This window comes from Nicotiana tomentosiformis, chromosome 1, assembly GCF_000390325.3.
Source record: "Nicotiana tomentosiformis chromosome 1, ASM39032v3, whole genome shotgun sequence".
Taxonomy (NCBI): domain Eukaryota; kingdom Viridiplantae; phylum Streptophyta; class Magnoliopsida; order Solanales; family Solanaceae; genus Nicotiana; species Nicotiana tomentosiformis.
In genome coordinates, this window is record NC_090812.1 from 9,800,524 (window position 1) to 9,810,026 (window position 9,503).

The 9,503-nt window shown below is 38.2% G+C and overlaps 1 protein-coding gene and 1 pseudogene across 1 annotated transcript; both read right to left on the minus strand.

Moving 5' to 3' along the window:
* Positions 1–4,188: 4,188 nt before the first annotated feature.
* Positions 4,189–4,986, minus strand: LOC138904134 (ethylene-responsive transcription factor 1-like; annotated as a pseudogene).
* A 1,093-nt stretch (positions 4,987–6,079) lies between these two features.
* LOC138899458 (uncharacterized) lies at positions 6,080–6,642 on the minus strand. Its single transcript, XM_070185935.1, has 2 exons — positions 6,445–6,642; positions 6,080–6,376 (listed from the first exon to the last, which is right to left on the minus strand). Exons 1-2 carry the CDS (start codon positions 6,640–6,642, stop codon positions 6,080–6,082), a joined length of 495 nt encoding a protein of 164 aa, XP_070042036.1.
* Between the last annotated feature and the right edge of the window lie 2,861 nt (positions 6,643–9,503).

The following is a 9,503-nucleotide window of genomic DNA, read 5'->3' on the forward strand; positions in this document are numbered from 1 at the left end:
TTTATTGAGATTGTTGGCTTGCCTAGTATTGAGATAGGCGTCATCACGACAGGTGAGATTTTGGGTCGTGACAGCCCTATATATATTGGGCCTTTTGAGATTCTTGAGAGGGTTGGAGAGGTGTCTTACAGACTTGCACAACCACCTAGTCTTGCTGCAGTTCATCTAGTATTCTATGTTTCCATGCTCCAAAAGTATCACGTCGATCCGTCTCATGTGTTAGATTTTAGCTCAGTCCAGTTGGACAAGGATCTATCTTATGTTGAGGAGTCAGTGGCCATCTTGGACAGGTAGGTCCGAAAGTTGAGGTCAAAGAACATCGCGTCAGTGAAGGTGTAGTGGAGGGGTCATCCGGTCGAGAAGGCGACTTGGGAGACCGAGCATGATATGTGTAGACGATATCCTCATCTTTTCCCCACTTCAGGTATGTCCCTATACTCGTTCGAGGACGAACATTTATTTTAAGAGGGGGAGGATGTAACGACTCGGGCAGTCATTTTGAGAATATTAGCCTCGAACCCCTATTTATTGCTCTCTCTATTTCATTTTTGGGTTTTATGACTTACCGGAAGAATTTATTTTTGGCTTCAGAGTAAAATAGGACGCATAGTCCTTAAAATGGAAGTTTAAGTCGTAGAAATTAACTGTAGGTTGATTTGTGTAAAGACAAATCCAGAATGGAGTTTCGACTATTCCAATAGCGTCGTAGGGTGATTTTGGAATTAGGAGTGTGTTCGGATGTTGAATTGGAGGTCCGTAGGTCATTTTAGCGTCAATTGGTAAAAGTTGGAAAATTGGATGATTTTTGGAAAGTTTGACCAAGAGTGAAATTTTTGATATCGGGGTCGGATTCCGATTCCGGAAGTTGGAGTAGGTCTGTTATGGCAATTATGACTTGTGTGCAAAATTTGAGGTCAATCGGACTTGATTTGATAGGTTTCGGCGTCGAATGTAGAAGTTTAAAGTTCTAAAGTTCACTAGGCTTGAATCTATGTGCAATTCATATTTTTAGCATTGTTTAATGTGATTTAAAGGCTTGAATAAGTTCGTATGGTGTTTTAGGACTTGTTGGTATGTTTGGTTGAGTTCCTGGGGGCCTCGGGTTGATTTCTTATGGTTAACGGATCGAGCTGAAGTTGAGAAATTGCTGAAGACTAGGCTCTGCTGGTGTAACCGCACCTGCAGAGCTTTGATCGCAGATGCGAGCCCGCAGGTGCAGACTGGAATGCGCAGGTGCGAGTTTTGGAGGGGGTGTGCAGCTGGCCGCAGGTGCGAGGGTATTGCCGCACCTGTGTGACCGCAGATGCTGTAGGGGGACCGCAGAAGCGGAATTGGGCAAGGGAGCTGGGACCGCATAAGTAGCTTGGAGGCTCGCAGAAGCGAGTCCTCCGAAGCGGAGTGAGGGGATAAAAGAGCAGAAGAAGCCGTAGATGCAGGTGATTGGTCGCTTCTGCAAGGCCGCAGAAGCGATTAAGTTTTCGCAAAAGCGGAAGTGCTGGCAGAACACTTAAATACAAGGGTTCGCGATTATGCTTCATTTTAAACATTTTGATGAGCTCGAGTTTTGGCGATTCTTGAGAGGAGTTTGGAGGGGTTTCTTGAGGTAAGTCTCTTGTGCTCATTGTTTATCAATAACCTTATTTCCCCATTGAATTTTCCACCTAGTTTGTGTGTATTTAAGGTGAAATTTGGGAGTTTGTGGCTAGGGATTTGGAGAGTTTAATTTGGGTATTTGAGTGGCGATTTGGTGTCGGATTTTTATAAATTTGGTATGGTTGGATTCGTTATCGAATGGGTGTTCGTATTTTGTGACTTTTATCCGATTTCGAGACGTGGGCCCGGATCGGCTTTTTGGGTCGATTTTTTGATTCTTTGCTAAGTCGTAGATTTATTATTTAAATTAGTTTCTTGTAGTTGTATTTATAATATGTAATTACTTTTGGCTAGATTTGAGTCGTTTGGAGTTGGAAAGTTGAGGGAAAGGCATTCTTATCGACTAATTGAGCGAGATTTGAGGTAAGTGACTTGTCTAACCTTATGTGGGGGAAACTGCCCTTAGGTTTTGGTATTGTTATGATATTTGCAATACGTGAAGGACGTGTATGCGAGGTGACGAGTGCGTACTCAGGTTAAATGTTGAAGAATCTGGTTCTTGGTGAGTAGTTTTCTTTTAATTCATTAACTGAGTTACTCTAGCCTGTGTAGTCATCATATTTATCCTAATGTAGCATGCCTACGTGTCTTAACTCTTATTTGCAATTTTTGCAACATGCTTAGTTGAGTTACCTGCTTCTTTGATCTTGTATTCGGTCTTTAACTATATGAGTCCTTGTTGTAAACTCGTTGTTCTGTATGTTATATGTAGTGTATTTACTTTTGGGACTACGAAGCAGTACCTCAGGAGTGCCGCTGTTGCATATTTACTTTTGGGATTACGAGGCGGTACCTCGGGAGCTCCCCCTGTTGTGCATTTACATTTGGGACTACGAGACAGTATCTCGAGAGCGCCCCTGTTGTTTACCTTTATTCGTTGTGTTGTTACTTTTCTGTAACTTCTCATTGTTTAAATTCCTCGTCATTTCATTATATTGTTATAACTACTGTCTTGTTTCCTTTTTATTCTAGTAGGGCCCTAACCTGACCCCATCACTACTCTACCGAGGTTAGTCTTGGCAGTTAATGGGTACCGTTGTGGTGTACTCATACTATACTTCTACATATTTTTTTGTGCAGATCCAGGTTCTTTCTACCAAACCAGATACCAGTAAGCTGGATCGTACGTGGAGACTTCAAGGTATATCTGCCAGCATCCGCAGTCCTCGGAGTCCCCATCTATCCTTAATATATTGCTTTCTTTATTTTACTAGACTCTGATGTATATATACATTTAACATTTTCTCTTTAGAGATTGTGACTTATTTCTATCGGGTTTTGGGAGTTGTAATTATTTGAATCGCAGTTCTTATTTATATTTCATGTGTTGAGGGTTGAGGTCAGTTTATATTCAGTTATTGCGCAAATTGTTAGGCTTACCTAATCTAGAGACTAGGTGCCATCACGACATCTTACGGAGAGAAATTGGGGTCGTGACATCGAATATTTTTAACCTTGATGCTTCTTAGATCAATTTTACCAACGGGCTTATTTTTGCTGAATTTCCTAGTGGGCTTAATTTTTTATAAAAAAACTTTTTTTTTCTTCAAATTTTTTCTTTATCAGTTTACTCCGTGGAAAGGAATATCTCTACCAATTTGGATGGAGCTGCTAGTTTTTTTTTTTTTTTTGCAGCTAATTATTTTGCTTCGAAGGCATAGTTCCCGATTTTGGCAGCAATTCAAAAGCCAATATATGTACACAGAATTTAAATTTTAAGTATTGGCACTATAAATATCTTTTATATATATAATTGGTGTAATTTTATCGGTTATATCATATTTGGATCTCGTGCACAGATTATAAAGTCAAAGGTATCATAAGAGTAAGATTATATGCCTCTATATTGCTTAAATTGCCTGCATCAAGATCAAGTAATTAGGTGGAATGCACGTTTCATATCTCTGCCTCTCCCAAGAATGGTATGTACTGTACCTATCAACGATGCGAAATTCGTCTAACTATCATATACACACCTTTTTCAAAAATGTGCTAGTACTTCTTTTGACTTGCCCTCATGTGCGCCTCTCGCAGACGAATACCGACTCAGTCCGCTCCTACTGCACGGGAGTCTCAGCCGGTCAGTGCTGGAGTTTGCCATCTATAATGTACATTAAATTAGTTCCCTGCACTTTTGTATTCTCCAATTATTTGATAAAGTGTTTTTTTTAAACAAAAAAATGTACTCAAAATTACTTCGTTAAATGGGTAGCAGATATCCAAATACAAATTGTTTCAAAAAGTTTTAAAGAGACGTTTCTACATAATTATCTTAGAAAGTTCTGAAGCAACTGTCCAGCTTTGCTGATTCAGTTATATATTCCTCCATACTAAGCATATTGTCGTTGATAGAAATATACTAATTAATGAAAAATTATTATCCTGATATATCGAACAGATTTAGTTATATTTATGATGCGCTCATGTAATTTCATGTTAAATTAGAACATGATACGGAGACAGAGAGATGTTTACAAGTTTCGTTCTTCAGGAGCTTTAGGGAATTATTCTAAATTCTAATACAAAGACATAGAATACCCTTAATTAATTCCTTCCAAATTAAATACAGTTATAGCAACATTTGTAGGTTCCAGCTATGACGAATAAACTTTGCTTTGGCTATGGAATTTATCAAATCTATTTTCCTTTTTCTTGTCCCATTTTCTGATGATGAGGTACATGAATAAGACGATGGCTGGGGTGAGCGCGTACGGCTACGTCTCGCTGTAACTCTAGCCGGCTTAGGAATGTTTGATCCAATTAAGTGAGGAAAATTGAGCCGAGCTCTCGAGCCGCGGATTTTGAAAGCGGCTTGATCGTAAGCCAATGCTGCGTCCTCTGGGGTCTCGTAAGTTCCTAGCCATAATCTCGCGCCTCTTCTCTCCGGGTCCCTTATCTCCACCGAAAACGTCCCCCCACGGCCGCCGTTTAACTCCTATGTACCGTCTCCAATCTTGTGTCGCGTTTTTCTCACGCGCCACGACATGCCCCTTTGTTTCCTCCTCGGACTCGGACTTTTCTTCGAGATTTTGTATTGTTTCCTCAAAGTTTTCATCCCAAAGAGAGGTATCCAAGCTATTTTCTGCTGAAGGGAAGCTGCCAAAACTTGAGCTAGGACTATTAGGCAATGCGTTACTTGAACTCATCGGCGAAAAAATTTCAGAAAAATCGGAATCATAATTCAGAAGATGGTTTTCTATTGATTGAAGGAAATCAAGCTCAGAGAAAGAGAAGGTTGCATTAGCGGGATTCATTTACTTTTCTATAGATATTTGGATGAGTAGTTTCTTTCACTTTCACTTACTAGGGTTTATTAATTCTGGATGAATAGAATTGTTGATATCCTACGTCTATTTATATGCTTGGCCTATGATTGGAGCTCTAGTCCCTACCTTTATTTTTTGTAAGGAATTTCCGTGAAGGTGCCATTTTAAGCACATTTATGTTATGCATTTTAGTTTTTATTATCCTAATATTTGACGAGGAATAAAATAATATACTTATCTTCAATTTCAAGAAATGATATATTCCTCCTTGAAAAAATGTAAGATTTTTTCCCATCAAGTAAAGTCAAGTTCATTTCTTAAAATTTCAGAATTACTTGAGATCAGTTAATTTATAACGGAAATATTTTTTTCATGGGCAAGCTTAGCATATGTATACTTCTTTGTTTTTACTTTTGGTTTTACTGATTGCATTTGCTGTCAAATGTAAGAAACATTTATATTCTATTTTAAGAAAGAAAGGTCCATTAGATTTTCAAAAAGGTGAAAATATATTAAAAATAGCACGCAATATTAGACAGGAAATATAAATTAAATGGGGTATGGCTACAGCCTACAGGCTGCTTCTCTCTTTTTCTGCTCATCTTTTGTTTAAGATGCAATTAATGCTTAAATACAATATTACTTTGTTGACAAGGGGGACATAATCTTATAGATCTTTGTTGCACATGGCTTGCGAGGAGCTCTCCAAAGGGTGAGGGGAGAACATTATCAACAGATAAAGAATTGAACTGTATCCCATGTGTGCTTGGTACAATATGTTACCTATTTTTATAACCAATCAAACGCTTGCAAATGATCCAGAAAATGCTTTTACGATGCAAAGCACAATCTGCAGAATACATTTTTTTGAGGAAAATGTTTTTCACCCAACAAAATACACAAGGAAAATGATGTTTTTGCACTATATATATTATTCTATTATCTGACTTATTTTACTTCCGAATGTAGATGAATTGCAATTGATTTCTCCTTCTTTTCTTTTTTTTTGGTAATTAAAGGATTTTATTTACCAAGTATAAGTATTTACACACTATTAAATAAACTGAGACTAGCTTTCTATCGCAACTCCTGCTGGACATGAAGCCCCAGCTGGGAGATATCTCGCCTTGCTACAATTTCTCTCCTACTGCTTTTTCCACCTAAACTATATCTGGGTACCAATTCAGTGCAATCATGCATCTATCTAACCTAGGAAACATCTTGGCTCTAACATGTATTTCTTGGATGATTAGTCTGAGAATAACATTAGTAGATCTCCTCTTCTTCTGGAAGATGACATTGTTCCTCTCTTGCCAAATATGATAAACTGCTGCTGCTAATACCATTCTGCATATTGCTGCTCCTCTACTTTTACCTTTAGCCACCTTTTCTATCCACTTCAGCTCTTCCCGCCAATCTTTCTTTGTTCTCTGAATGCCTTGCCAGTGTAGAAGCTGCTGCCATATATTTGTTGACACTTAATAGTAAAAGAATAAGTGTTCTAAAGTTTCATTTTCTCTTTGACAGAGTGAGCATATTTTGTCTGCAATGATTCCCATCTTGCTAGCCTTTCTTTTGTTGCTAACCTATCTTGTATTTCCAACCTTAGTATGAATATCCACTTTGGAAGTCCATGGTTGTTAGAAACTAGTTTCCTCCATGACACCTTCTGAAATTTCCCTTGCATAGCTTTGTACATGTGTCTCACAGAGAATCTCTCCATCTTTTTCACCTCCTCTTTTGTATATCCAGCAACCTCAAAGTATCTTCTTGCCTTGAATATCTTTTGGATAACTCACGATGCACTTTTTAGTTCTGTGTTCCATATAGTGTTCCCCTTTATGTAATATGCGTGAATCCACTAGACCCACAGCTTTTTCTTCTTTGTACAAATATTCCATAAGAACTTGCAAATAGCTGCTTTGTTCCACAACTCCACATTTATGAAGTTTAGCCCTCCTGCTACCTTTGAAAAATACAGTTTATCCCAGAAAATCAATGCCTTTTTGGTAGGTTCAGCAGTCCCCGGCCATAAGAATCTCCTGCATATTGTTTCTATGAACTAGATAATTTTCTTTGGCAGAATAAAGATCTGAGCCCAAAATATTGAATTGCAACTAGAACACTCTTGATTAACATTGCTTTGCCTGCATATGAAACAAACTTTATTGTCCAACATTGGATATTGCTTAACATTCTATCAATTAAGGGTTCACATTGCATAGGTGATAGTCTCTTTGTGCTCAATGGGACACCTAGGTACCTGAAAGGTAGTTCTCCTTTAGTGTATCCTAGCATGTCCATAATATGCTGCTGTGTCATGTTGTTCACTCCTCCAAAGTAAATATAGCTTTTATTTGGATTTGCAATTAGTCCTGATGCTGCAGAGAATATTTGAATCTGTTGATGAAGAATCTTGACTGATTGTATGTCTCCTCTACAAAAAAGAAGTAGATCATCAGCAAATCCCAATTGTACTAGGTTGACTTTAGCATATTTTGGGTAAACTTTAAACTTCTTGTTCTCCTTCAGTGGCTTCAGTATTCTGTACAGATACTCCATGGCCATCACAAATAACACTGATGATAGGGGATCCCCATGTCTAAGTCCTTTCCTTGCCTCAAATGGTTTAGTTGGCTTGCCATTAATTATAACAGAGTAGGAAACTGCACTAATACACACCATTATCCACTTCACAAAATTTTCAGGGAATCCCAGCAGTTTCATCACTTGCTCAATGTATACCCATTCCATAGAATCATAAGCTTTCTACATATCGATCTTGAGCATACAACTTGGCGATATGTTCTTCCTCCCATAACCTTTAACCAATTCATGACTCATAATGATGTTATCAATAATCATTCTACCTGGGACAAAAGCTATTTGGCAAATATCTATTGGGTCTGGCATAACTTCCTGTAATCTTGCTTTTAGAACTTTTGATATTATCTTGTAGAGCACTGTGCATCAAGATATAGGCATGAACTCCTTGATGCTAGTTGGGTTCTTGACTTTAGGTATCAAGGTAATAGTGGTGCAGTTAATGGCTTTACATATTTCTGCATTTTCAAAGAACTCCATCACTGCTGCAGTAACCTCATCACCGAGTATATGCCATGTCTTCTTGAAGAAATAGGAGTTATATCCATCACATGTCGGTGCTTTATTATCATCAATGTCTAGTACTGCTTTCTTTACGTCCTCTCTAGTAACTGGTTTGATTAGTTGTAATTTTTGCTGCCTGCTCAACATATAACCACTCTGCATGATCTCTGGGATAACCACTGGTGATTGTGAAGTTCTTGTGCCAAGTAGCTTTTTGTAGAAACTCAGTATGTCCTCTTCTACTTCATTTACACTTTGGAGTATTTGCTCTACACTGTTGATTAGTCTGCCAATATGATTCTTTGCTTGCCTATTTTTCATACAGGCATGAAAGTATGATGTGTTAGAATCCCCTAGTTTAAGCCACTTGATTCTTGATTTCTGCTTCAGTACACTCTCCTCCACCTCCAACCATTTTGCCAGTTCAAGTTTTGCAGCCTTTTCTTGTAATATTGTCTCATTGTCATTACCTAGAATTGTCATATGAGCCTGGATACCTTCTAATTTATTCCTTGCTACTTGGATCTTGTGCCCAATACTGCTAAATTCTTGACTGTTCAGCTGCTTTAGATCTCCTTTTAGCATTTTGAGCTTACTCCACACCTTTAGCATTGCAGTTCCCCGTTGCCTCTTTCTCCAGCAGTGCTTAACTATGTCATCAAAGTCTTTGTGATTTTCCAAACTGTTGAGAAAGTTGAAAGGTCGCCTACCTTCTTGGCTAGTGTCATCAATAACTAGGCTTAAAGGACAATGATCTGAAAAACCAAGGTACATATTGATCCCCTCCATGGTAGGCCATTTTTTTAATCCACTCTGCATTTACCAGTATTTTATCAATTATACTATGAACATGGTTATTTGTCCAAGTAAACTTTCTCCCCACTGTTCTGAGTTCATCTAAACCAACATTTATTATGAAGTTTTTGAAATCTCTTACCTCTATCTCTTGTACTGCATTCCCCTGCACTCTATCCTCACTAGATAGAATAATATTAAAATCCCCCATTATTAAGCTCGGGCCATTGTCTCCAGCCATAGTTCTCCTCAAATCCTCCCATAGTATCTTCTTGTCTTGTATAGTATGCATTCTATAAACAGCACTAAAGTTAAACTTGTTTCTGTACTAGTTCATGGTCACCTGTCCTACAATATATTGCTCATGTATTCGAAACATCTCAAACCCCACCTTTGTTTGATCCTATACTACCCATATCCTGCCTCCTGGATGTAACGACCCAACTTGTCGTTTAAGAATTTATGCCTCGTTCAGTGACATAAGGTATCGAGCAGCTTCGTAATATGTATTATGACCCGTGAGTGTGGTCGAGTTTGATTTTTGAAAGATTCAAAATTCAATTAAAAGAACAATTCTCATTTTTGAAGCTTAAATGGAAAAAACAATTAACCAGAGATTTGACTTATGTGTAAACGACCTCGGATTCGAATTTTGATGATGTCAATAGCTCCGTATGGTGA

Coding starts and splice junctions, on each gene's coding strand:
- LOC138899458 (XM_070185935.1), bottom strand. CDS start 6,642: ATGGAGAGATTCTCTGTGAGACACATGTACAAAGCTATGCAAGGGAAA. Junction 6,377..6,444: donor AGACAAAATATGCTCACTCT/GTCAAAGAGAAA, acceptor AATATATGGCAG/CAGCTTCTACACTGGCAAGG.